The sequence below is a fragment of the Nerophis ophidion genome, linkage group LG12 (genome assembly GCF_033978795.1).
Source record: "Nerophis ophidion isolate RoL-2023_Sa linkage group LG12, RoL_Noph_v1.0, whole genome shotgun sequence".
Lineage (NCBI taxonomy): Eukaryota > Metazoa > Chordata > Actinopteri > Syngnathiformes > Syngnathidae > Nerophis > Nerophis ophidion.
In genome coordinates, this window is record NC_084622.1 from 18,448,260 (window position 1) to 18,475,599 (window position 27,340).

Here is a 27,340-nt window from a genome sequence, read left to right on the forward strand (position 1 = left end):
TTTGTTTTCATGACTATTTACATTGTAGATTGTCAGATCAGAACTATGAATGAACACGTGGAGTTATGTACTTAACAAAAAAAAGGGGAAATCAATGAAAACATGTTTTACATTTTAGTTTCTTCAAAATAGCCACCCTTTGCTCCGATTACTTTTTCACTCACTCTTGGCATTCTCTCCATGAGCTTCAATATTTAGTCACCTGAAATGGTTTTCACTTCACAGGTGTGCTTGATTTGATTTGATTTGAATTTTATTAAGGATCCCCATTACCTGGTTGCCACAACAACTGTCACAGAAGTTTATATAGAACATGTTAAAAAAGAAAACAAGCAGATATTTACAGTAAATGAACAAGTAAGATCAATAATCAATTTTTACAGCTAGTCCTTCATAATGTTGACAAAAAATAGTTAGATAAATGACACAATATGTTACTGCATAAGTCAGCAGACTAATTAGGAGTCTTTGTTTGTTTACTTACTACTAAAAGACAAGTTGTCTAGTATGTTCAACATTTTATTTAAGGACTAAATTGCAATAATAAACATGTTTCATTTACCCTAAGATTCCATCCATCCATCCATTTTCTACTACTTATTCCCTTTGGGGTAGCGAGGGACGCTGGAGCCTATCTCAGCTACTATCGGGTGGAAGGCGGTGTACACCCTGGACAAGCGACCACCTCATCACAGGGCCAACACAGACAGACGGACTACATTCACACTCACATTCACACACTAGGGCCAATTGAGTGTTGCCAATCAACCTATTCCCAGGTGCATGTCTTTGGAGGTGGGAGGGAGCCGGATTACCCAGAGGGAACCCACGCAGTCACGGGGAGAACATGCAAACTCCACACCGAAAGATGTCAAGCCCAGGATTGAAATCAGGACTACTCAGGAACTTCGTATTGTGAGGCAGATGCACTAACCCCTCTTCCACCGTGCTGCCCTACCCTAAAATTGTTTGTTAAAATGAAGCCAATAATGCCATATTTTGTGGTTCCCTTTATATAGAAAAATTATCGAAAAACATTTTGATACGGGTACCAAAATATTGGTATCGAGACAACCCTATTACCTTATGTTTACAGCTTTGAGGATTCTCGCTCACGCACCAGGAAATAAGGTTTCAGGAAGTAAAGGTGACCCCATACTGTACTATACACTAGTAGTGCAAACATTTCGATTTTATAATATAATACATCTCTTTAAAAATAGTAGATCACTTCCAGAAAGGAATGAGATGAGAGCTAGAAGCAGTGGTGTGTTGGTACTCACCGCTGTGAGTCCACAGTGACTCTCTCTCACGGTGGCACAGCAGCCGATAAGCCCGATGATGAACAGGAGCGCTCCGGCCGCAATGATGACGACTGCCGGGATGAGGGTGTACACGTCCTCGAAGAAGTGATCGTAGTCATCGAACGTAATGAACACGTACGCGCCCACATAGCAGAGGATGCCGGCGGCCGCCTGTGGAGACATGACATTGTGTTAAACATCTGACCGACTGACGGACATAACATACACTGGACAGCAGGTTTGACATTGCTCAGTTTTAGTTTCAGTTTATGTGGACTGAACATGCATACGATACAATGTAGTGCATCACATATTTCCACTTGCTTCATTACAGAAGGTCCGAAAGGGAGTAGGAAGAAGCGGAGGTTATTTAATCCTACCCCCTTTCATACCATAGCAAGTCTATCCCATGTCCTTCTTCTCTGGAACAGAACAGTGAATAAATAAATAATATACAATAGTAAGCAAAAAAATATTAAACACATAAAAAATCTTTATCTCAAAAGGAAAAAAAAAGTGTAGCTGTTGATCATAATTCTTGTTGTGTGTACTTAGTGAACACTTGTAGTTTGAACAGTCTCTCAAAGTGAATCATATTGCTGCTTTGTTTAACTTCTTTACTTCATCCATTCCATCATTTAATTCCACATAGTGATATACTCAAGGTTTTAAGTGTTATATTTCTCCTCTTTTGTTGAGAAGAACTGTTGTGCATTCTTGGCTAGCAGGTTATAGTTTACTTTGTACATCCTTTTACATGTTTGCAAATGCACCAAATCATTGAATTTCAATATTTGTGATTTAATAAATAAAGTGTTTGTATGTTCTCTATAGCCAACATTATGTATTATTATAACAGATCTTTTTTGTAACACAATTAGTGAATGAAGTGCACTTTTGTAGTTGTTTCCCATATTTCTACACAATAATTCAGATATGTAACACTAATGAGCAGTAGAAAATATGAAGTCATTTTTGGTCTAGGACAGGGGTCGGCAACCCAAAATGTTGAAAGAGCCATAGTGGACCAAAAATACAAAAACAAATCTGTCTGGATCCGCAAAAAATTAAAAGCCATATTACATACAGATAGTGAGTCACGAGATATAAATTGAATTAAGATGACTTAAAGGAAACTAAATGAGCTCAAATATAGCTACAAATGAGGCATAATAATGCAATATGTACATAAAGCTAGCCTAAATAGCATGTTAGCATCGATTAGCTTGCAGTCATGCAGTGACCAAATATGTCTGATTAGCACTCCACACAAATCAATAACATCAACAAAACTCACCTTTGTGCATTCATGCACAACGTTATAAGTTTGGTGGACAAAAAGAGACAGAAAAAGAAGTGGCATAAATCACGTCTTGGAAAGTCGGAGAAAGTTATATATGTAAACAAATTACGGTGAGTTCAAGAACCGCCAAAATCAGTAGGACAAAACGGCGATTGCCAAATACTCGAATCAGTGAAGCATGTTTAATATAAACAGTGTGCTTTATAAGAATTATGGAGGTGTGTGTCATGTTTGTCCTCCTACAGAAACCATATTAAAACAAAAAATATGTTTTTTCCCCTCATCATTTCCATTTTTCATACATTTTTGAAAAAGCTCCAGAGAGCCACTAGGGCGGCGCTAAAGAGCCGGATGCGGCTCCAGAGCCGCGGTTTGCTGACCCCTGGTCTGGAACATGTTTTGCTTTATTCATTATTGACGTGATTCTTGCTACTTTGTTGCATATTTTTACATGAGGCTTCCAGTTCATTTTACCATCTATTATTGCACCCAAAAATATGTTTTCTTTTACCCTTTCAATGTCTACTCCGTCTATTTGTATTTATGTTTGACTTTCCCTTCAACTATTAACAAATAGCATTATTTTTGTTTTACTGAGATTCAAAGATAAGTCTGTTTTTGTCAAACCATATTTTTTATTGTGTTAATTTCTTCTGTTATTATTTGTATAAGCTTTAGTGTGAACGAAACGCAGCTGTGTCATCTGCAAATAATACTAACTTTAAGTCCTTTTTAACTTTACAAATGTCATTTATACAGAGATTGTGTTCACCTATCTTCATGTGTCACAGAGGCATTTATTTTGAACATATCTGTACTTAGCAGTCGTATAATGTTGAATTTGAAGTGTATACTGTATTTCTTACAGTAAATTCAAACAATATAACACGACTTACTTTCATCTTGATATTAAACATAATTAAACAAATACCTCTTTGTCACGACTGTGCTTTATCTCTGTTTGTGTTTTGGGTCTGCTGAGTGTATGTCGTCTTTATTTACAACATCCTTCTCTGCAGGATTCCTGCACCTAAATCACCAAACTAAACAGAGGGAAAAAGACTTGTATCGAACTTCAACAGTGCAAAGCATGTATAGCTGACATCTTAACACACTGACGTGCATTATACCTTAAAATAAGTGACATAAACCTAAATATGGCCAAGTACGCCTGGACTAAACATTAAGTACGGTTTGGTAGAATATTTGACAGGACTTATCTTGTTTAAAGCAAGAAGTGATCAACTGCCTGCAAATATTTTAAAGTTTATTCATACAAAGGGATGTGGGGTATAACCTTCGAGGAAGGGCAAAATAGAATCACGCTTTAGCACAAGGAAAAGTTTTTGTGTCTCAGTCTGTGGGCTGGAAATATGGAACAGCCTGAGTGATGAACTCTAACACTGTTCAAACACGGAGCATTTTAAGAAAATGCGAAAATCTAATATTTTTTGTTGAAGAGGTTCCTTTAGCCTACTAATATGCATCTATAAATGGTGGATTTATATAGACTAGTAAGGTAAAGTTTTGTAAAGTAATGATGCGTCACGTAACACCTCTGATGAAGGCTGCAGAAGCAAGGTAGCCAAAACTTGTCAGGTACAAAACTTCACCTTACTGGCCTATATAAATCTACCATTTATAAATGAAAATATAATATTTTAGTTCAGTATAGTGAGGTCTAGGCTTGTTTTGAATAAGAGTATGAATGACTATTATGGCTTAGTTATATTGAGAATTGTAAGCACAAAGTTCTGAGCAAATTAAGTTATGTGGATCCGGATGAATATGATAAAATGTAGTTCAGAGGAAACTAGATATTCAATCAATCAATCAATCAATGTTTACTTATATAGCCCTAAATCACTAGTGTATCAAAGGGCTGCACAAACCACCACGACATCCTCGGTAGGCCCACATAAGGGCAAGGAAAACTCACACCCAGTGGGACATCGGTGACAATAATGATCCAGTGGGACGTCTGTGACAATAATGATTATGAGAACCTTAGAGAGGAGAAAAGCAATGGATGTCGAGCGGGTCTAACATGATACTGTGAAAGTTCAATCCACAATGGATCCAACACAGTCGCGAGAGTCCAGTCCAAAGCGGGTCCAACTCAGCAGCGAGAGTCCCGTTCACAGCGGAGCCAGCAGGAAACCATCCCAAGCGGAGGCGGATCAGCAGCGCAGAGATGTCGAGGCGGATCAGCAGCGCAGAGGTGTCCCCAGCCGATACACAGGCAAGCAGTACATGGCCACCGGATCGGACCGGACCCCCTCCACAAGGGAGAGTGGGACATAGAAGAAAAAGAAAAGAAACAGCAGATCAACTGGTCTAAAAAGGGAGTCTATTTAAAGGTTACAGTATACAAATGAGTTTTAAGGTGAGACTTAAATGCTTCTACTGAGGTGGCATCTCGAACTGTTACCGGGAGGGCATTCCAGAGTACTGGAGCCCGAACGGAAAACGCTCTATAGCCCGCAGACTTTTTTTGGGCTTTGGGAATCACTAACAAGCCAGAGTCCTTTGAACGCAGATTTCTTGCCGGGACATATGGTACAATACAATCGGCAAGATAGGATGGAGCTAGATCATGTAGTATTTTATACGTAAGTAGTAAAACCTTAAAGTCACATCTTAAGTGCACAGGAAGCCAGTGCAGGTGAGCCAGTACAGGCGTAATGTGATCAAACTTTCTTGTTCTTGTCAAAAGTCTAGCAGCCGCATTTTGTACCAACTGTAATCTTTTAATGCTAGACATGGGGAGACCCGAAAATAATACGTTACAGTAGTCGAGGCGAGACGTAACAAACGCATGGATAATGATCTCAGCGTCTTTAGTGGACAGAATGGAGCGAATTTTAGCGATATTACGGAGATGAAAGAAGGCCGTTTTAGTAACGCTTTTAATGTGTGCCTCAAAGGAGAGAGTTGGGTCGAAGATAATACCCAGATTCTTTACCGTGTCGCCTTGTTTAATTGTTTGGTTGTCAAATGTTAGAGTTGTATTATTAAATAGAGTTCGGTGTCTAGCAGGACCGATAATCAGCATTTCCGTTTTTTTGGCGTTGAGTTGCAAAAAGTTAGCGGACATTCATTGTTTAATTTCATTAAGACACGCCTCCAGCTGACTACAATCCGGCGTGTTGGTCAGCTTTAGGGGCATGTAGAGTTGGGTGTCATCAGCATAACAGTGAAAGCTAACACCGTATTTGCGTATGATGTCACCTAGCGGCAGCATGTAGATGCTGAAGAGTGCAGGGCCAAGGACCGAACCCTGGGGAACTCCACACGTTACCTTAACGTAGTCCGAGGTCACATTGTTATGGGAGACACACTGCATCCTATCAGTAAGATAAGAGTTAAACCAAGACAGGGCTAAGTCTGACATACCAATTCGTGTTTTGATACGTTCTAATAAAATATTATGATCGACGGTATCGAAAGCAGTGCTAAGATCGAGGAGCAGCAACATAGATGACGCATCAGAATCCATCGTTAGCAATAGATCATTAGTCATTTTTGCGAGGGCTGTCTCCGTCGAGTGATTTGCCCTGAAACCGGATTGAAAGGTTTCACATAGATTGTTAGACGCTAAGTGTTCATTTAACTGCTCCGCAACAATTTTTTCGAGGATTTTTGAAATAAAGGGAAGGTGAGACACCGGTCGGTAGTTTACCATGAGGTCAGGATCGAGGTTAGGTCTTTTAAGAAGAGGATGAATAACCGCTTTTTTGAATGCTAGGGGAACAGTGCCCGAGGAAAGTGATAAGTTTATAATATTTAGCACTGATGGACCTAATAATACAAAGAGCTCCTTGATCAGTTTCCCAGGGAGAGGGTCAAGTAAACATGTTGTTTGTTTTATTCCATTTACACGTTGTAACAATTCCTCTAATGTTATTTCCTCAAAACGAGAGAAACTATTTTGCAGGGCAGTATCCGCCGTATATACAATCGTGTCAGTGTTAATAGAACCCCGTTGTAGCTGGGACGCATTGTCTTTAATCTCCTTTCTAATGACTTCAATTTTCTTACTAAAGAATTGCATAAAGTTATCAGCTGAGTGGGTGGAGCTACTGGAAGGAGTCCCTTGTTGGGTTAGCGATGCTACCGTACTAAACAAAAATTTAGGATCGTTTTTATTACGGTGGATGAGATTTGAGTAATAATTAGCTTTAGCTGAGGTAAGCATGCGTTTATAAGTTATTAAACCATCACTAAATGCTTGATGGTGCACCTCAAGTTTAGTCGTGCGCCATTTGCGTTCCAGCTTTCTGCATAATAATTTCTGAGCTCTAGTTTCTTCTGTAAACCACGGGGTGCGCTTTTTTGGAGCCTTTTTTAACTTTAGCGGTGCTATGTTATCAATGGTTTCGCGCAGGGCGTCGTTAAAGTTGTTAGTGAGGTTATCAATAGAGCCCACATACTTTGGGAATGGTGCCATTACCGAGGGCAGTAGGTCAGCAAGAGTTGTCGTTGTGGCCGTATTAATGTTGCGGCTGCTATAGCAGTTATTATTATTATTAGTTTGACGAACATGCGTCTGAACCTCGAATTTTATAAGGTAATGATCGGACAATACTTTAGTATACGGGAGTATCGTAACTTTGGAAGCGGTGATACCCCCGACAAGCACTAAGTCTATCGTATTACCGTTGCGATGCGTGGGTTCATTTATTATTTGTGTGAGACCACAGCTATCAATTATAGTCTGGAGCGCTACGCACAGTGGGTCCGATGGGGTATTCATATGGATATTAAAGTCCCCCATTATGATTATATTATCGGCGTGTGTCACTAGATCAGCAACGAACTCTGAGAATTCATTGATAAAGTCCGAACAGGGCCCTGGGGGGCGGTAGATAACAGCTAGGTGTAGAGGCAGCGGTGTGACAGACCTCATAGTAAGCACCTCAAACGATTTATATTTATTATTTATGTTAGGACTAAGGTTAAAGTTTTCGTTGTATATTAGTGCAACCCCCCCACCCCTTTTAAGCGGACGGGCAATATGCGCATGTGTAAAGTTAGGAGGACATGCCTCATTTAGCGCAAAAAAGTCGTTTGGTTTAAGCCAGGTTTCACTGAGACCGATGACGTTAAGATTGTTGTCTCTGATGATATCATTAACTAACAACGTTTTGGGAGACAATGATCTTATGTTTAAAAAACCTATATTATAGGTAGTGGGCTGTTTTAGGGAATTTTTGATCAAATTATCCGTAGTAGCAATATTAATAATGTTGTGTTTATTATGCCCAGTGCATTCAGTATAATTACGACCATATCTAGGAATTGATACGACGGGAATGTTCCGATTGTTTGATTGTTGCTTTGATAAACTGCACGCATCATGGTTAGCCTCCTCAGTAACGGGGATTTTCCGATTGTTTGTTTGTTGCTTTGATAAACTGCACGCATCATAGTTAGCCACCTCAGTAAAACACATGTCCAACTCTGAAACACTCAAAGCAGAAAAAACTTGTTCTAATTTAACTGACTCCTTACCCAGACCAGTAGTCTCGCATCCTTTATTTAAATCCGTCTTCAGGGTGGAGGGAAGTGGTGTTCTGTGGGGATTAGCCTTCTGCTTTGTTTTTAGCCCCGCTCGACATCCGCGTTTCCGATCACACCGCTGGCGTCTGCTCCGTAGACGGCCCCCGCTGCTACTAGACTCCCCTGCTTCACAGGCCGCTGGATGTAGCCGCCGACGTATCCCCATGCTAGTTAGCATGTTTAGCACGCCCGCGTCTATCAGTCCAAAACGGCCCAATATGTCCATATCCAGAAGTGTCTGGCGGTCGTACGTGATCATGGAGTGACCACGATGCGAGCCAGCCATGAAGTCTGCAGAACTGTCCGGCATTTCCGCCAAATGTTCCATCTTTAGCAAGAGCACCGTAGTGTCGCAGCCCGTCCGGGCGCCGCCATCTTGCAAGTCTTAGTAAGTATTAGTAAAAGTAACTATGCAAAAAAAAAAAAAGGGGGGGAATTCAAAAAGTTTGTACTTATTCCCAGTACCCTTTTGAGATATGTTTAATTTTATTTTATCAATTGAATTTGTAGTTGAGATAGGCACCAGCGCCCCCTGACACCCCAAAGGGAATAAGTGGTAGAAAATGGATGGATTGATGTAATTTTCTTTTCTTTTTTGTGAAATAATAATATTGCTTTTGAGCACAAGACTGTCCGGGGTCTCTGCTGTCGTATTTTACGCTTCATAATGCGCCACACATTTTCCATGGGAGATAGGCATGCCAGGAAAGTACCCGCACTCTTTTTTTACGAAGCCACGCTGTTGTAACACGTGCTGAATGTGGCTTGGCACTGTCTTGCTGAAATAAGCAGGGGCGTCCATGAAAAAGACGGCGCTTAGATGGCAGCACATGTTGTTCCAAAACCTGTATGTACTTTTCAGCATTAATGGTGCCTTCACAGATGTGTAAGTTACCCATGCCTTGGGCACTAATGCACCCCCATACCATCACAGATGCTGGCTTTTGAACTTTGCGTCGACAACAGTCTGGATGGTTTGCTTCCCCTTTGGTCCGGATGACACCATGTCAAATATTTCCAAAAACAATTTAAAATGTGGACTCGTCAGACCACAGAATACTTTTCCACTTTGCATCAGTCCATCTTAGATAATCTTGGGCCCAGATAAGCCGGTGGCGTTTCTGGATGTTGTTGATAAACGGCTTTCGCTTTGCATAATAGAGCTTTAACTTGCACTTACAGATGTAGGGACAAACTGTATTTAGTGACAGTGGTTTTCTGAAGTGTTCCTGAGCCCATGTGGTGATATCCTTCACAGATTGATGTCAGTTTTTGATACAGTGCCGTCTGAGAGATCGAAAGCCACGGTCATTCAATGATGGTTTCCAGCCATGCCGTTTAGGTGGAGTGATTTCTCGAGATTCTCTGAACCTTTTGATGATATTATGGACCGTAAATGTTGAAAACCCCTAAATTTCTTGCAATTGCACTTTGAGAAACGTTGTTCTTAAACTGTTTGACTATTTGCTCGCGCAGTTGTAGACAAAGGGGTGTACCTCGCCCCATCCTTTCTTGTTAAAGACTGAGCATTTTTTGGGAAGCTGTTTTTATACCCAATCATGGCACCCACCTGTCTCCAATTAGCCTGCACACTCGTGGGATGTTCCAAATAAGTGTTTGATGAGCATTCCTCAACTTTATCAGTATTCATCGTCACCTTTCCCAACTTCTTTGTCACGTGTTGCTAGCATCAAATTCTAAAGTTAATGATTATTTGCACAAAAAAAATGTTTATCAGTTTGAACATCAAATATGTTGTCTTTGTAGCATATTCAACTGAATATGGGTTGAAAATTATTTGCAAATCATTGTATTCTGTTTATATTTACATCCAACACAATTTCCCAACTCATATGGAAACGGGGTTTGTACTACATGTATGTATATTATGTACTACATGTATGTATATTATGTACTGCATGTATGTATAATATGTACTGCATGTATGTATAATATGTACTACATGTATGTATATTATGTACTACATGTATGTATATTATGTACTACATGTATGTATATTATGTACTACATGTATGTATATTATGTACTACATGTATGATGTGGGGCTGACTATGAAATATTCAACAAACAACTGCTTAAACAAAAACGTAGCCATATGTTAGCATTGTCATATTTTTGTACTTGAATGATTCTTATGGTGACTAGACAGTTTAAAATTAAAACATTATACAGTAGGTTTGATCGAATGTAGCTAGTCTCAAAACAACGTTGACTTGGTTAACGGGAGACATTATAAGTAGTTAAAACAAAGTTCGGGAGACATAATAAGTAGTTAAGACAAAGTTAAGGAGACATAAGTAGTTAAAACAAAGTTAAGGAGACATAAGTAGTTAAAACAAAGTTCGGGCGACATAATAAATAGTTAAAACAAAGTTCGGGAGACATAATAAGTAGTTAAAACAAAGTTAGGCAGACATAATAAGTAGTTAAAACAAAGTTAAGGAGACATAAGTAGTTAAAACAAAGTTCGGGAGACATAATAAGTAGTTAAAACAAAGTTCGGGAGACATAATAAGTAGGTAAAACAAAGTGAAGGAGACATAAGTAGTTAGCCGCTAGCATGCAAGTAGTCAACACACACTAGCTAGCAGGATGCTAACGCAGCCTCGTAACAAAACACATTTAAAACTTACCCAAAATATGAGGTTGAGGAAGACCAGCACCGTCTTGGATGAAGTGACACCACAACGTCCCATCGCCAGCGCTGTACTTGAAGCCTGATTCCAAAATGTAAGTTTGCACTCAAACACAAGCAGCCACTCGATCACTGCATTGGCGCCACTACGTCGGAATGTGGAACAGCAACACCTCTTTTAACAACACAGGGAATTACAATATCAACGCACAATCATAATTATTGCAGTATTATTCTTTTGTTATGTGCAGGAAAACAAATGAATAAATCCTGTGTGTTTAAAGGTGCCTTAAGGTCACACAAAAGGACCGTTAATCGGCTTTGCTGACACCCAGCGGCAGGATGTATTATTACATCCTGTGTGGCGTGAAACTGCACTACATCATAGCGCCGCTAGATGTCACTAAATCCTCAGTACGAAGGTGATATTTCTTTTTGATTGATTGATTGAAACTTTTATAAGTAGATTGCACAGTTCGGTACATATTCCGTACAATTGACCACTAAATGGTAACGCCCCAATAAGTTTTTCAACTTGTTTAAGTCGGGGTCCACGTAAATCAATCCATGGTAAGAGAAATAGTTTCTAATGAGATCCAATTTTGAATGCATGTCATTTTGTCAGCACTTAAAATATTGAATATTTTAGCGTCCAAAATGTTTCAACAGTTTTCATCACATGGAGAATTATTGTTGGATGTTAAATAATGGAGGGGTGGGTGAGAAAAAAAAAATCGGTCTAAGCCTGGGCTCCTGTAGAAGTGCACAGACTGAGACAAAGGGAAAAAAACATGACTAACTAAATATGGAAATATAAAATATGACTAAACAACTAGGGCTTCACGGTGGAAGAGGGGTTTGTGCGTCTGCCTCACAATACGAAGGTCCTGAGTAGTCCTGGGTTCAATCCCTGTGTGGAGTTTGCATGTTCTCCCCGTGACTGCGTGGGTTCCCTCCGAGTACTCCGGCTTCCTCCGAACTCCAAAGACATGCACCTGGGGATAGGCCCCTCCCACCTCCAAAGACATGCACCTGGGGATAGGCCCCTCCCACCTCCAAAGACATGCACCTGGGGATAGGTTGATTGGCAACACTAAATGGGCTCTAGTGTGTGAAATTGAGTGTGAATGTTGTCTATCTATGTTGGCCCTGCGATGAGGTGGAGACTTGTCCAGGGTGTACACCGCCTTCCGCCCAATTGTAGCTGAGATAGGCACCAGCGCCCCCCGCGACCCCAAAGGGAATAAGCGGTAAAAAATGGATGGATGGATGGATTTCATTGACAAGCAATTCTACTATGGTCATACTCTTGTTTGCTAGCAGCTACAGTTTCATTACTATTGAAGACCTTTGCTCCTTCTCAACTCTGTGCTAATATTATTTTCACAAAATACAACCAATAGTACATTAATGTTTAATCTTACTTGTGAAAAGTAATCCCCCGATTCCTATTTTCAACAGTCCGCTCATTTAAGTGGGAAAATGCTGAACACCATCTTTGTTTTCTACCTGTCAACTGTCAGTTTAGCATCTTTGTTTTCTACCTGTCAACTGTCACTTTAGCATCTTTGTTTTCTACCTGTCAACTGTCACTTTAGTATCTTTGTTTTCTACAAGTCAACTGTCACTTTAGCATCTTTGTTTTCTACCTGTCAACTGTCAGTTTAGCATCTTTTTTTTCTACCTGTCAACTGTCAGTTTAGCATCTTTGTTTTCTACCTGTCAACTGTCACTTTAGCATCTTTGTCTTCTACCTGTCAACTGTCAGTTTAGCATCTTTGTTTTCTACCTTTCAACTGTCACTTTAGCATCTTTGTTTTCTACCTGTCAACTGTCACTTTAGCATCTTTGTTTTCTACCTGTCAACTGTCACTTTAGCATCTTTGTTTTCTACCTGTCAACTGTCACTTTAGCATCTTTGTTTTCTACCTGTCAACTGTCAGTTTAGCATCTTTGTTTTCTACCTGTCAACTGTCAGTTTAGCATCTTTGTTTTCTACCTGTCAACTGTCACTTTAGCATCTTTGTCTTCTACCTGTCAACTGTCAGTTTAGCATCTTTGTTTTCTACCTTTCAACTGTCACTTTAGCATCTTTGTTTTCTACCTGTCAACTGTCACTTTAGCATCTTTGTTTTCTACCTGTCAACTGTCACTTTAGCATCTTTGTTTTCTACCTGTCAACTGTCACTTTAGCATCTTTGTTTTCTACCTGTCAACTGTCACTTTAGCATCTTTGTTTTCTACCTGTCAACTGTCACTTTAGCATCTTTGTTTTCTACCTGTCAACTGTCAGTTTAGCATCTTTGTTTTCTACCTGTCAACTGTCAGTTTAGCATCTTTGTTTTCTACCTGTCAACTGTCACTTTAGCATCTTTGTCTTCTACCTGTCAACTGTCACTTTAGCATCTTTGTTTTCTGCCTGTCAACTGTCACTTTGGCATCTTTGTTTTCTACCTGTCAACTGTCAGTTTAGCATCTTTGTTTTCTACCTGTCAACTGTCAGTTTAGCATCTTTGTTTTCTACCTGTCAACTGTCAGTTTAGCATCTTTGTTTTCTACCTGTCAACTGTCAGTTTAGCATCTTTGTTTTCTACCTGTCAACTGTCAGTTTAGCATCTTTGTTTTCTACCTGTCAACTGTCAGTTTAGCATCTTTGTTTTCTACCTGTCAACCGTCACTTTAGCATCTTTGTCTTCTACCTGTCAACCGTCACTTTAGCATCTTTGTTTTCTGCCTGTCAACTGTCACTTTGGCATCTTTGTTTTCTACCTGTCAACTGTCAGTTTAGCATCTTTGTTTTCTACCTGTCAACTGTCAGTTTAGCATCTTTGTTTTCTACCTGTCAACTGTCAGTTTAGCATCTTTTTTTTACCTGTCAACTGTCAGTTTAGCATCTTTTTTTTTACCTGTCAACTGTCAGTTTAACATCTTTGTTTTCAACCTCATCATCACTTCAAGATGGCGGCCAAATTTCCCGTCTCCCAGCAGCCAATGCTGCGTCAACTTATAAAATGTCTATTATTCCCACCTCTAGGGGGCGACAAACTTCCGTCTCCTCGCAAGAAAAAAGCGACAAGCCCGGTGACGTCATCACTTCGCGCACCCTGACGTTGTTTGTTGTGGCCTGTAAACCTGACAGCTGCTTTCTGGTAAGAAAAACAACATTTTGTCATTATTACAAATATACCGATTCAAATGTTGACACAAGCTGCTGTTTAAATTGATATTTTGACGCAAGAAGTGAAACACTTATTGAATACTAACTAACTAATACCGTTTTTGATTTAATTGAAATTGTATCAGTAGCTTGCACAGTACAGTAAATATTACATTTTATTTTTGTATATATTTATACAAATACAGTACATATGCCGTACAATTGACCACTGAATGGTAACATCCGAATAAGTTTTTCAACTTTATTAAAGTCGGAGTCCACGTAAATCAATACATGGTACCAGTAGTTTAGTAGCTGAGTGGTTTAATATGGCTTTATTAGTTGTTGTTTTTTACATTAGGTCATGTCAAAGGCCTACTGAAAGGAGATTTTCTTATTCAAACGGGGATAGCAGGTCCATTCTATGTGTCATACTTGATCATTTCGCGATATTGCCATATTTTTGCTGAAAGGATTTAGTAGAGAACATCAACGATAAAGTTCGCAACTTTTGGTGCTGATAAAAAAGCCTTGCCTGTACTGGAAGTAGCAGGCGATGTGCACGTGACGTCACGGGTTGTGGAGCTCCTCACATCTGAACATTGTTTACAATCATGGCCACCAGCAGCGTCGGCGATTCGGACCGAGAAAGCGACGATTTCCCCATTAATTTGAGCGAGACTGAAAGGTCTGTGGATGAGGAAAGTGAAAGTGAAGGACTAGTAAGAAGAAAAAAAACTATACAGCGGGAGCGATTCAGATGTTATTAGACAAATTTACTAAGATAATTCTGTAAAATCCCATATCTGCTTATTGTGTTACTATTGTTTTAGTGAGATTATATGGTCGTACATGTACAACCTGAAGGTCGGCCCCGCACTTTTCTTCAGCACCAGTCGACGAGTGGTGGCGATGCCCATCTATGCCCTTCTCGAGGGACCCTCTTCGAAACACAATCTTTCGAAATGATCGCTGCATAATACACTGTACTTTGTGTGTGTGGTCCAATCCAACCGTGATCGCTTGACCGCTCTGCTCCATAGTAAAGCTTCACTGTCATCTTTCGGGAACGTAAACAATGAAATACCGGCTGTGTTTGTGTTGCGAAAGGCGGCCGCAATACACCGCTTCCCACCTACAGCTTTCTTCTTTGACGTCTCCATTGTTCATTGAACATAATTGCAAAGGATTCAGCAACGCAGATGTCCATAATACTGTGGTATTATGCGATGAAAACAGACGACTTAGAGCTGTGAACGGTGCTGGAACAAAATGTCCTCTACAATGTGTGACGTCACGCGTCATCATACCTCGACGTTTTAGCATGATACTTCCGCGCGAAATTTAAAATTGCAATTTGGTAAACTAAACCGGCCGTATTGGCATGTGTTGCAATGTTAAGATTTCATCATTGATATATAAACTATCCGACTGCGTGGTCGGTAGTGGGTTTCAGTTGGCCTTTATCCTATGAGAGACGTTATAGGCGTTGGCTGCCAGGCTGTAGCTGTGTCGGTAAATTATTAACACACAGCTGGTAAGACTTGATGACTACACTTTGCTTAGACCTCTCACTACTCATAAAGGTATACAACATGTGACCTTGCTAAAGCATTTCTCTTACATCCAGGTGTCCTAACAATGGAGAATGGTAGCGGAGAGCAAACTCTTCATCCAAAGGCGGCCTCTCAAAGCCAGCAGCCGTGTCGCTTCTTCTCTCAAGGAAAACGCTGCAACTTTGGTTCGAAGTGCAGATTTTTACACATCAGAGAGACTTCCAGATTTGACCTCGAAGAAACCATCAGGACTTCCTATCAGGCGGAGATCCTGCCACTCCCACAGGTGGGGTTTGGCGGGGATGTGGAGAACATGCATCCGCTCACAACCAAGCCCAGGGGGTCCACAGGTGCCGGACGCCGCCCCTGTCGATACTTTTTATCAGGGAACTGCACAATGGAGGACAGGTGTCGCTTCTTGCATCCACCTCAGTTGCTCTCAACGAGTGACAACGTCCAATCTGCAACCCAGGCCACTTTGCCGCAAAAAAGGACGCCAGCGCCTCATCCAAATATCCTCCAGGAGGTCAAGCTGTGTGACCTGACGGAGGATGTGGCCGTGCAGCTACGAGAGACTGAGATCAAGCAGCTGAAGAGACGTTTCCCCAAAGAGCGTCTAATCGTTCAAGAACGAAGCGACGGCAAGGTTACTTATTACAGGGCAAGTGTGGAAGCATCGGATCCAGACTGGGTGAATATTTACAGTTTGGATGACGGTAAATGAATACATCTCCTCTATAAATATGTTTATGCTTTCTGCAGCCTTTTGATCTGAAAGAAATTGACATCATGGTAAGCTTTCCGGACGCCTACCCTAAGGAGGTAAAGAGCAGTACAATAGTGCAAAAGCAGTGAAGTTGTCACCTTGTGTAAATGGTAAACAAAAAGAGAATACAATGATTTGCAAATCCTTTTCAACTTATATTCAATTGAATAGACTGCAAATAAAAGATACTTAATGTTCACACTGAGAAACTTATTTTTTTTTTTGGCAAATAATCATGAACTTAGAATTTAATGGCAACAACACATTGCAAAAAAGGCATTTTTACCAGTGTGTTACATGGCCTTTCTTTTTAACAACACTCAGTAAAGGTTTGGGAACTGAGGAGACACATTTTTGAAGTGGAATTCTTTCCCATTTTACGCTTCATATTGCACCAAACATTTTCAATGGAATACAGGTCTGGACTACAGACAGGCCAGTCTAGTACCTGCACTCTTTTACTGTGAAGCCACGCTGGTGTAACATGTGGCTTGGCATTGTCTTGCTGAAATAAGCAGGGGCGTCCATGATAACGTTGCTTGGATGGCAACATATGTTGCTCCAAAAGCTGTATGCACCTTTCAGCATTAATGGTGCCTTCACAGATGTGTAAGTTACCCATGCCTTGGGCACTAATACACCCCCATACCATCACACATGCTGCCTTTTACACTTTGTGCCTAGAACAGTCCGGATGGTTATTTTCCTCTTCGGTCCCGAGGACACAACATCCACAGTTTCCCCCCAAAAAAGTAAAATGTGGACTCGGCTGACCACAAAACACTTTTCCTCTTTGCATCAGTCCATCTTAAATGAGCCCGGGCGAAGCGTTTCTGGGTGTTGTTGATATATGGCCTTAGCTTTGCATAGTATTAGTTTTAACTTGCACTTACAGATGTAGCGACCAACTGTAGTTACTGACAGTGGTTTTCCGAAGTGTTCCTGAGCCCATGTGGTGACATCCTTTACACACTGATCTCGCTTTTTGATGCAGTACCGCCTGAGGGATGGGAGGTCACCGGCATTGAATGTGCAGTGATTACATGCAGTGATTTCTCTAGATTCTCTTAACCTTTTGATTATATCACGGAGCGTAGATAGTGAAATCCCTAAATTTTTTGCAATAGCTGGTTGAGAAATGTTGTTCTTAAACAATTTACTCAGGCATTTGTTGACAAAGTGGTGACCCTCGCTCCCTCCTTGTTTGTGAATGAGTGAGCATTTCATGGAAGCTGCTTTTATACCCAATCATGGCACCCACCTGTTCCCAATTAGCCTGGTCACCTGTGGGATGTTCCAAATAAGTGTTTGATGAGCATTCCTCAACTCTCTCAGTCTTTGTTGCCACTTGTGCCGTTTTTTTTTAAAGACGTTGCAGGCATCAAATTCTAAATGAGCTAATGCAAAAAATAACACATTTTTCCAGTTTGAATGTTAAGTATGTTGTCTTTGCAGTCTATTCAATTGAATATAAGTTGAAAAGGATTTGCAAATCATTGTGTTCTCTTTTTGTTTACCTGTTACGGTCTCATGCCGTCCTGCGGGTTCAATGGACCACCAAGCACAGACGTTTCCTCGCAGGTGTAGACTTTTTTAGTTTTTCAAATAAGACAAGTCTTTTGCGGGTTGCTTTGCAGCCGTCCGCGCTCTCACTACTCGCTCCTCCTTGTAGCTTTTCAGCCGTCCACGTCGCTTCTGTCTGCCTCTTGCTCTCGCTCTCTTCCTCGTTGCATGCGCTGTTGTTTGTTCTCTCGTCTCTCCCTCTCGTTCCTTCCTCCTTTCTCCACCACTCTCCCCGACGTTCACGGCTGCCGCACTTTTAACCAGTGCGAGAGGATTGTATGATTGTCCCCAGATGCGTGATCTACGCACCTGATCTTGATTGAGGCTTCGCTCCCTGTGCGCCCCACCTCGCCGCTCGCTCGCCGTCGCCGCCTCCTCGCCGCCATCTTGGGTCGGGCTCCAGCGTGCCCTGCCTGTCTGTCGGACCGTCGGCTCTGCCTCTCCACATTGCCATTTACACAACGTGACCACTTCCCTGCTTTTGGTTTTTTTTATAGTATGACAACATTGTGGTCATGACTTTCCAGTGACATTTGAATTATTGTTAGATTTTCACTCTGGATGTTCCACTGGATCAAGATCTGCCTTTAGTGATGGGAAGGTAGTGAAAGCACTTCTTCAGAATTCAGCGTCTTGGGTGAGCTGACAGTTGTGCTGTGGCTCGGTAGGCACGTGCAGCAAGCGTCGCTGGAGTGGCTCCAAGCAAAGCACGCCACCAACCAACTCCTTGGCAAAGTCGAGCTGCTCTTCCGGCCTTTTCTCCGCTGGCTTGATCGCAGTCTGGAGAGGCTTTTCACAGAAGGAGCCAGACAGGTGAGGGGTGCTCCGCAATCCCCTGACATCCCCAGCTTCTTATAGCTCCTTTGCTGTTTTTACAGTTGAAAAAGGACATTGATTTAGAAATAGCCGGGCTGCAGTTCATACCGTATCAGGAGCTTCAAGCAGCAGCGTGTGACAAATCAAACGACCGTCATTCATCAGAGGCCGCGGATGAGGAAGAGGAAGCCGGTGATGAAGGCGACAAGGCGGTGGAGGAAGCACCAGGTTGCAAGGAAGGACGGCAGGAGGAGGAGGACGCCGCTCACTTGGTGGAAAATATAAAGATCAGTGACGTCCGCAGAGGCACAGAAGTGAGACTCCTTGGCTTGCGACTGGGAGAGAACACGGCAACTGTGGTCGGCCATTACATCACTGTGTGTCTGCAGTGCAACAGGTGAGTGCACAACCTCACCTTTTATATAAATCCCATTTCCATATGAGTTGGGAAATTGTGTTAGATGTAAATATAAATGGAATACAATGATTTGCAAATCCTTTTCAACTTATATTCAATTGAACAGACTGCAAAGAAAAGGTAGATACCGTAATCATGAACTTTGATTACGGTATTGTATTCTCTTTTGATTTACCATGTACACAAGGTGACCACTTCACCGGTCAAGGGGTTGTACATATGAACTAGAGCATAGGTGTCAAAGTCTGGCCCGCGGGCCATAATTGGCCCGCCGTGTAATTTCATTTGGCCCTTGAGGCAATATCAAATTAACATTGGACCTGGCCCGCCGCTGTAACGCTGCATTCACCGATTTTCCAGGAGACTCTCGAATTTCAGTGCCCCTCCTGAAAATCTCCCGGTGCAACCATTCTCCCGAATTCCGCCCGGGAACAATATTGGGAGTGTGCCTTTACTGCCTTTAGCGTCCCCTACAACCTGTCATCAAGTCTGTTTTTCCTCCTCACAAACAGCGTGCCGGCCCAGTCACGTAATATATGTGGCTTCTACACACATGTAAGTAAATGCAAGGCATATTTGATCAACAGCATACAGGTCACACTGAGGGTGGCCATATAAACAACTTTAACACTGTTACAAATATGCGCCACACTGTGAACCCACACCAAACAAGAATGACCAACACATTTCAGGAGAACATCTGCACCGTAACACAACATAAACACAACAAAAGCACAACAGAACAAACACCCAGAACCCGTTGCAGCACTAACTCTTCCGGACCACTACAATATACATCCACCCTCCCCGCTACCAACAAACCCCCTTAACCCCGCCCACCTGAGCCCCGACATTAACTGAGCAGTAAAAAGGCATGAATGGTTGTTTTATTCATTGTTATTTTATTTTCAAATGTATTAGCCTCTGGAAAAAAGTTAATGTTGATATTTACCTCAGAAGGCTGCAAATACAAAAGAGGCATTACATTTTTATTTAAATTTGATTTGATATGCCATTGATATTTTTTTATTATTATTGTTATTATTATTTGAAACTCAATTTTGCATGTCACTACAAAGTTATATAAGCCTTGCTTGTTCAATATTCTATGCAAAACTTGTTTGGGTCCCTATTAAAAGGTAAATTTGTTCAACCTCGGCCCGCGGCTTTGTTCAGTTTTACATTTTGGCCCACTCTGTACTTGAGTTTGACACCCCTGAACTAGAGGTTAATGTGTGCAGGTGCAAGGTGACAGCAGACCTGGGTCTGAGTGGAAAGACCACCTGCACAGCTCAGTGTGAGAAGTGCAACGCCAGCATCAGCGCTGCGTTCAGACCCTGCATGCTGCACCACTACAGCGACGTCTTGGGATACCTGGACCTCCAAAACGCCGTCCCCGCCGACCTGGTGCTTCAAGAGTGCCATCTGGCCGTGGGCTGCCTCAGCTGCTCCGAGGACAGCTCCCTGCAGGTGACTGGATCACTACCCGATCCCCTCCCAACACAACCATGTTCTGACATGGATTTGCATTGTTTTGTCCGTCAGAACCTCTGCTACGGCCAAACAAAGGAGGTGAACTGTGAGAAGTGTCACAGCAAGTTAAGTCTCTTGGCTGAGAGCGCCAGGTTCCAGTACATCCAGGCACGCAGCAGCAAGACAGGTCAGCCATTACAAGATTAGCAACACTTTCACAGTCTGACTAGTGTTGTCCCGGTACCATCATTTTGGTACTGGTACCGAAATGTGTTTCGATACTTTTCTAAATAAAAGGGACCACAAAACAAAAAAATTGCCAATATTGGCTTTTTTTTAACAAAAAATCTTAGGTTACATGAAACATATGTTTATTATTGCAATTTAGTCCTTAAATAAAATAGTGAACATAGTAGACAACTTGTCTTTTTGTAGTAAGGAAACAAACAAAGACTCCTAATACTAAACCCCGATTCCATATGAGTTGGGAAATTGTGTTGGATGAAAATATAAACGGAATACAATAATTTGCAAATCATTTTCAACCCATATTCAGTTGAATATGCTACAAAGACAACGTATTTGATGTTCAAACTCATAAACATTTTTTTGTGTGCAAATAATCATTAACTTTACAATTTGATGCCAGCAACACGTGACAAAGAAGTTGGAAAAGGTGGCAATAAATACTGATAAAGTTGAGGAATGCTCATCAAACTCTTATTTGGAACATCCCACAGGTGTGCAGGCTTATTGGGAACAGGTGGGTGCCATGATTGGGTATAAAAACAGCTTCCCAAAAAATGCTCAGTCTTTCACAAAAAAGGATGGGGTGAGGTACACCCCTTTGTCCACAACTGCGTGAACAAATAGTCAAACATTTTAAAGGGGAACATTATCACAATTTCAGAAGGTTTAAAACCAATAAAAATCAGTTCCCAGTGGCTTATTTTATTTTTCGAAGTTTTTCTCAAAATTTTACCCATCATGGAATATCCCGATAAAAGGCTTTATAGTGCCTGACTTTCGCTTTCTGTGAAGCCACCGTCCATTTTCCTGTGACGTCATCCGGTGATGCCAATACAAACAAACATGGCTGGTAGCACAGCAAGATATAGCGACATTAGCTCAGGTTCAGACTCAGATTTTAGCGGCTAAAGCAATTCAACAGATTACGCATGTATTGAAACGGATGGTTGGAAGTTATTGAGCGAATAGCTATTGACGCTATTCGGCCATGTCTGCCTTAGCATCGCCGGTAAAATGTGCAGATCAAACGATCGGGACTCAACGTTTCTCAAAGTGCAATTGCAAGAAATTTAGGGATTTCAACATCTACGCTCCATAATATCATCAAAAGGTTCAGAGAATCTGGAGAAATCACTCCACGTAAGCGGCATGGCCGGAAACTAACATTGAATGACCGTGACCTTCGATCCACTGTATCAAAAACCGACATCAATCTCCAAAGGATATCACCACATGGGCTCAGGAACACTTAACAAAACCACTGTCACTAAATACAGTGTGTCGCTACATCTGTAAGTGCAAGTTAAAGCTCTACTATGCTAAGCGAAAGCCATTTATCAACAACATCCAGAAACTCCGCCGGCTTCTCTGGGCCCGAAATCATCTAAGATGGACTGATGCAAAGTGGAAAAGTGTTCTGTGGTCTGACGAGTCCACATTTCAAATTGTTTTTGGAAATATTCAACATCGTGTCATTCGGACCAAAGGGGAAGCAAAACATCCAATAATAATAATAATAATGGATTAGATTTATATCGCACTTTTCTATTGTTATATACTCATGGCGCTCACAGAGAAGTGGGAACCCATCATTCATTCACACCTGGTGGTGGTAAGCTACATCTGTAGCCACAGCTGCCCTGGGGTAGACTGACGGAAGCGTGGCTGCCAGTTTGCGCCTACGGCCCCTCCGACCACCACCAATCATTCATTCATCATTCATTCACCAGTGTGAGCGGCACCGGGGGCAAAGGGTGAAGTGTCCTGCCCAAGGACACAACGGCAGCGACTTTTGATGTCCATAGGTGGGAAGCGAACTTGCAACCCTCAGGTTTCTGGCACGGCCGCTCTACCCACTATGCCATGCCGCCCAGACTGTTATCCACGCAAAGTTCAAAAGCCAGCATGTGTGATGGTATGGGGGTGCATTAGTGCCCAAGGCATGGCTAACTTACACATCTGTGAAGGTATCATTAATGCTGAAAGGTACATACAGGTTTTGGAACAACATATGCTGCCATCCAAGCGCCGTCTTTTTCGTGGACGCCCCTGCTTATTTCAGAGAGACAATGCCAAGCCACATTCAGCATGTGTTACAACAGCGTGGCTTCGTAGTAAAAGACTGTGGGTACTTTCCTGGCCTGCCTGCAGTCCAGACCTGTCTCCCATGGAAAATGTGTGGCGCATTATGAAGCGTAAAATACGACAGCGGAGACCCCGGACTGTTGAACGACTGAAGCTCTACATAAAACAAGAATGGGAAAGAATTCCACTTTCAAAGTTTCAACAATTAGTTTCCTCGGTTCCCAAACGTTATTGAGTGTTGTTAAAAGAAAAGGTGATGTAACACAGTGGTGAACATGCCCTTTCCCAACTACTGTGGCACGTGTTGCAGCCATGAAATTGTAAGTTAATTATTATTTGCAAAAAAAAATATAAAGTTTATGAGTTTGAACATCAAATATCTTGTGTTTGTAGTGCATTCAACTGAATATGGGTTGAAAAGTTTTTGCAAATCATTGTATTCCATCCAACACAATTTCCCAACTCATATGGAAACGGGGTTTATAGTCACAAGATCATACATTGGTCATATTCAAGGTCCTCATTTTTCCAGGACATACTTGCCAACCTTGAGACCCCCGAATTCGGGAGATGAAGGAGGTGTATATAAGTTGAAATATTTAGTTTTATATATATATATATATATATATATATATATAGTGGAAAAGTCTGATCTACAAAATTTGCAGGCAGCATACCCCTTTCCCTTCGAGCTGTCCTGGGTGAACTGAAATTATTGTTTCCGATTGTTTTGGAACTTTCAAGCGTACTTCTTCTTACTCGTCGTCGCCATGTCTCTTCTTCTTTCCTTCTGCTTCATCTCTGTTATGTTTATGGACATCACTAGTTGCGGTAGTTTTGAAGCAATGCATGATGGGAATCCGGATGTTGTGTGTCAGTGTGTTAACGTGCCGGCTGGAATAAACACACGCTGAGAAATAGCTCCCTGCCTGCCTACTTTATGGGTTATAGATAAACCTATGGATAACGGAGACATATGTGATAGTCTCCTTTTCAGGTGAGAGAGGACGCCCCCAATATTGTTGTCCGGGTGGAAATTGGGAGAAATTCGGGATGATGGTTGCCCTGGGAGATTTTCGGGAGGGGCACTGAAATTCGAGAGTCTCCCGGGAAAATCATGAGGGTTGGCAAGTATGGTCCAGGGACATATTTACTGACATTATAAACATAATATGATTTTTTAAAGATTTTGTGACGATAAAACATTGATGTAATCGTAGTATCAAATAGATACGCTATTGTACTTGGTATCATTACAGTGGAGTGTAGATCCACCCATGGCGTTTGTTTACATTCAGGTGCGCTAGCTTATGCTAGCGGGGATGCCAGAGAGATATTATATCCTCTTAAAGTGTGTAGTGAAGCAAGTTTTTGCTATTCTTTGTCCTTGTAAGAATCTTACTTTGTCGCCATGGAGACCAGGATTAGTGATTTAGAAGTAGCTAAAATACTGCAGAGTGCGGATGGACGTTGGCTGCTAACTAGCTAGCCATGTTTTAAAGCACGTCTTCCCGAGGTTGTTTCAGTGTTATAACTCCACCTTTATCAATATTTTTAGGCCAAAATGCGTCCATTCTCCCTTTACTGTCTACAAACTGTGTCTGCTTGTAAGTACTCTGTGTGTCTGCGCTGCCGAACATGCTCCTCTGCTCATAAAACAGCAATGTCATGACGTGACCACCCGCTGTCATGCCCGTTACAAAGAAATACAATAAAATTGAGAACTGGTTCTTTTCAGTTTAGTATATAGTGCCGTTTCTGATTAATTATTACCGTGATACTATTACTGGTATACCGTACAACCCTAACATGCACAAAAGGCCTCTCAGGACTGAGAGCTGTATGAAATATGCTCATGCTAGCTTGGATTGACACTGTCAATTTGACAGCAGCAGCAGCAGCTTTATTGTTGTCCATTATTAACATGTACAAGACACATAAGAACTGAAATTATATTTTCGGCACAGTCCCACTAAGAGCAGACATACGTTACAAGGGGACAAGACAGGACTGCCAATGGATCAGCCACTTACGGCGCTCCTTAAAAAAGGTGACAAAAGGTGACATTGGGAAAGGGGGAAGAGTAAAACAAATATCAGTCTAAGACTGGACCCTCAAGAGGGGTCCAGATTGAGTCTGAGGAAAACACCTCACATAGCATGGCACACATAAACATGGTACATGTAATCACAACAACTCGAAACAGGGGTGGTGGGCGGGGGGTTTGGGGCCTTGGCGGTCTGCTGCCGCTATAAAGCGCTACTCAGCCATCCACAACCCCGGAGGAATTAAGCAGTGGTGAAGGCGTTTATTTGGGGAGGGGCATGTGCGTGCATGTATGCCCAATTACCTTGGGTGAAATGTTAAAATGTTTTTGTGGACTGGGGCCGATCTCAAAGTTCGACACCAGGTATTGTTGAAAAAAAGGAAGGTGAGAAGCGTCCATCTTTGAGGAGTCCTCGGGGGAGTTCTTCAGAACAGCCTGTTCCTGATTACATCAAGGCCATTCGAGGGAGTCAAATCGTAGATTAAGATGTTGTTTTTCTTCGAGCAGTCCAAACAATGACTTGCCTGCTCTGTGTCCATGCTGGATCTTTCAAATTCAATTCAATGATTCCTTCTAAGCAAACTTCTCCAAGATGAGATCCATTTTGCGATTCAAATCAGAAATCGCTCCAGTCTGTGTTCCCACAGCCCGACCCAATCCTTCCATTGCGTTGAACGACCGTTGGGCCCTTTGAGTGGCTGCCATAGTCTTCAGAATTTGATGATACACCAGAGCGATGCCCAGCCCAATCAGCAGGTGCCCCGCGATCAGAGCTCCAAATAGGTAGATGTCTTCCACGTCCTCGATGGAAAGAACAGAGAGGCACATGGGTCTCCATCAGATGTCAGAGATGTTTATTATTGGGGTTGTGATGTTTCAACATAAACATGTACTTTTTTTTTTTCCATACAGGTCCAAGTGCTTCTTCTGTTCATTTGAAGACCGTAAGAGATCCTGCGGTTCAAAAGGGGAAGCCTCTACCGGAAAAAGGAGCGTGCAAACATTACAAGCAGAGCCATCGCTGGCTAAGGTAAGAGCGTGACTCTTAACTTGTGTAACGTTACAGCGTCATGAAGTGCGTCTGCCTGTCCAGGTTTCCGTGCTGCGGCCGGGCTTACCCCTGTGACGTGTGCCACGATGAGGACCAGGACCACCCGATGGAGCTGGCCACCCGGATGATCTGCGGCTTCTGTGCCAAAGAACAGGTCAGCTTTCAGCGTCCTCGCCGGAAGACGTGGGCCGGATTCTCACACGTGGTTGGGTTTTGCAGCCGTACGGCAACGGAAAGCCCTGCGTCACCTGCGGCTGCATGATGACCAGAGGAGCTCACACCAGCCACTGGGAAGGCGGACTGGGATGCAGGAGCAAAGTCAAAATGTCCAGGTGTTTTACACAAGGCATCGTATCAAAATGAGCATTCCGCTGATTTTCTGTTTTGCTTTTCTTCCCAGAAATGATCGGCAGAAATACGCCAACGTTAACAAGACCATTTCCAGGAAGGCCAGCGAAAAGAAGTAGAACTATTATAGTACGTCTGAAGATGATTCATTCAAAGAATGTGCCATTTCCTCCAATAAATCATGTTGTAATGATCATTCTGAGGAAGAGCCACATCATTATCACTCATGTTACCTGTTCTATTTGAACAACATATTGGGCAATGTTGAAACCGCTATCCTCTAACACGCGGGTCGGGAACCCAAAATGTTGAAAGAGCCGTATTGGACCAAAAATACAAAAACAAATCCGTCTGGAGGTGCAAAAAATTAAAAGTCATATTACATACAGATAGTGTGTCATGAGATATGAATTGAATTACGAGGACTTAAAGTAAACTAAATGAGCTCGAATATAGCTACAAATGAGGCATAATGATGCAATATGTACATACAGCTAGCCTAAATAACATTTTAGCATCGATTAGCTCGCCGTCATGCAGTGACCAAATATGTCTGATTAGCACTCCACACAAGTCAATAATATCAACAAAACTCACCTTTGTGCATTCACACACAACGTTGATAGTTTGGTGGACAAAATGAGACGGACAAAGAAGTGGCATAAAACACGTCTTAGAAAGTCGGAGAACGTTATAAATGTAAACCAGGGGTGTCCAAAGTGCGGCCCGGGGGTCATTTTTTAACGGCCCCACGGCACATTTTAAAAATACTATTGAAAAAAATTAAAAACATTAAAAGTTATATAAAAGAGCAAACAGGTGAAATGTAACAAGACAATGTTGCAATGCTTCAATAACACAAAGCTGCCGTGCAGGCTGTTTCTTTCTTTAAAAAATAATAATGAACCAAAAGGGAGGGACGGCGTGGCGCAGTGGGAGAGTGGCCGAGCGCAACCCGAGGGTCACTGGTTCAAATCCCACCTAGA

At 41.9% G+C, this 27,340-nt stretch overlaps 2 protein-coding genes across 3 annotated transcripts in view; one reads left to right on the forward strand and one right to left on the reverse strand.

Moving 5' to 3' along the window:
• The window catches only part of LOC133563056 (tetraspanin-3-like), a 15,816-nt gene extending 4,666 nt beyond the window's left edge, over positions 1–11,150 (reverse strand). The window contains exons 1-2 of one of the 2 annotated variants that reach the window (XM_061916982.1): positions 10,824–11,150; positions 1,284–1,475 (exon numbers count right to left, since the gene is read on the reverse strand). In XM_061916982.1, coding sequence (XP_061772966.1) covers positions 1,284–1,475; positions 10,824–10,886 — 255 coding nt within the window. In that variant the 5' untranslated portion in view covers positions 10,887–11,150. The remainder of the gene's footprint in view (positions 1–1,283; positions 1,476–10,823) is intronic. The other variant, XM_061916981.1, reaches the window with a different exon arrangement.
• A 786-nt stretch (positions 11,151–11,936) lies between these two features.
• Positions 11,937–26,550, forward strand: si:dkey-24l11.2 (uncharacterized protein LOC100034462 homolog). Its single transcript, XM_061916978.1, has 13 exons — positions 11,937–12,075; positions 13,860–13,974; positions 15,613–16,229; positions 16,301–16,360; positions 18,416–18,468; positions 18,536–18,680; positions 18,746–19,080; positions 20,343–20,571; positions 20,647–20,761; positions 25,868–25,985; positions 26,049–26,160; positions 26,226–26,338; positions 26,407–26,550. The coding sequence occupies exons 3-13, from the start codon at positions 15,624–15,626 to the stop codon at positions 26,471–26,473; spliced, it is 1,953 nt and encodes a 650-aa protein (XP_061772962.1). The 5' UTR covers positions 11,937–12,075; positions 13,860–13,974; positions 15,613–15,623; the 3' UTR covers positions 26,474–26,550.
• The last annotated feature ends 790 nt before the right edge of the window (positions 26,551–27,340 follow it).

Bases quoted from the DNA above. Each gene is read 5' to 3' on its own strand.
- si:dkey-24l11.2 (XM_061916978.1), top strand. From the start codon at position 15,624: ATGGAGAATGGTAGCGGAGAGCAAACTCTTCATCCAAAGGCGGCCTCT. The intron at 20,572-20,646 runs GTGACTGGATCA...TTTGTCCGTCAG, and splicing joins CCGAGGACAGCTCCCTGCAG to AACCTCTGCTACGGCCAAAC. The intron at 20,762-25,867 runs GTCAGCCATTAC...TTTTCCATACAG, and splicing joins GGCACGCAGCAGCAAGACAG to GTCCAAGTGCTTCTTCTGTT.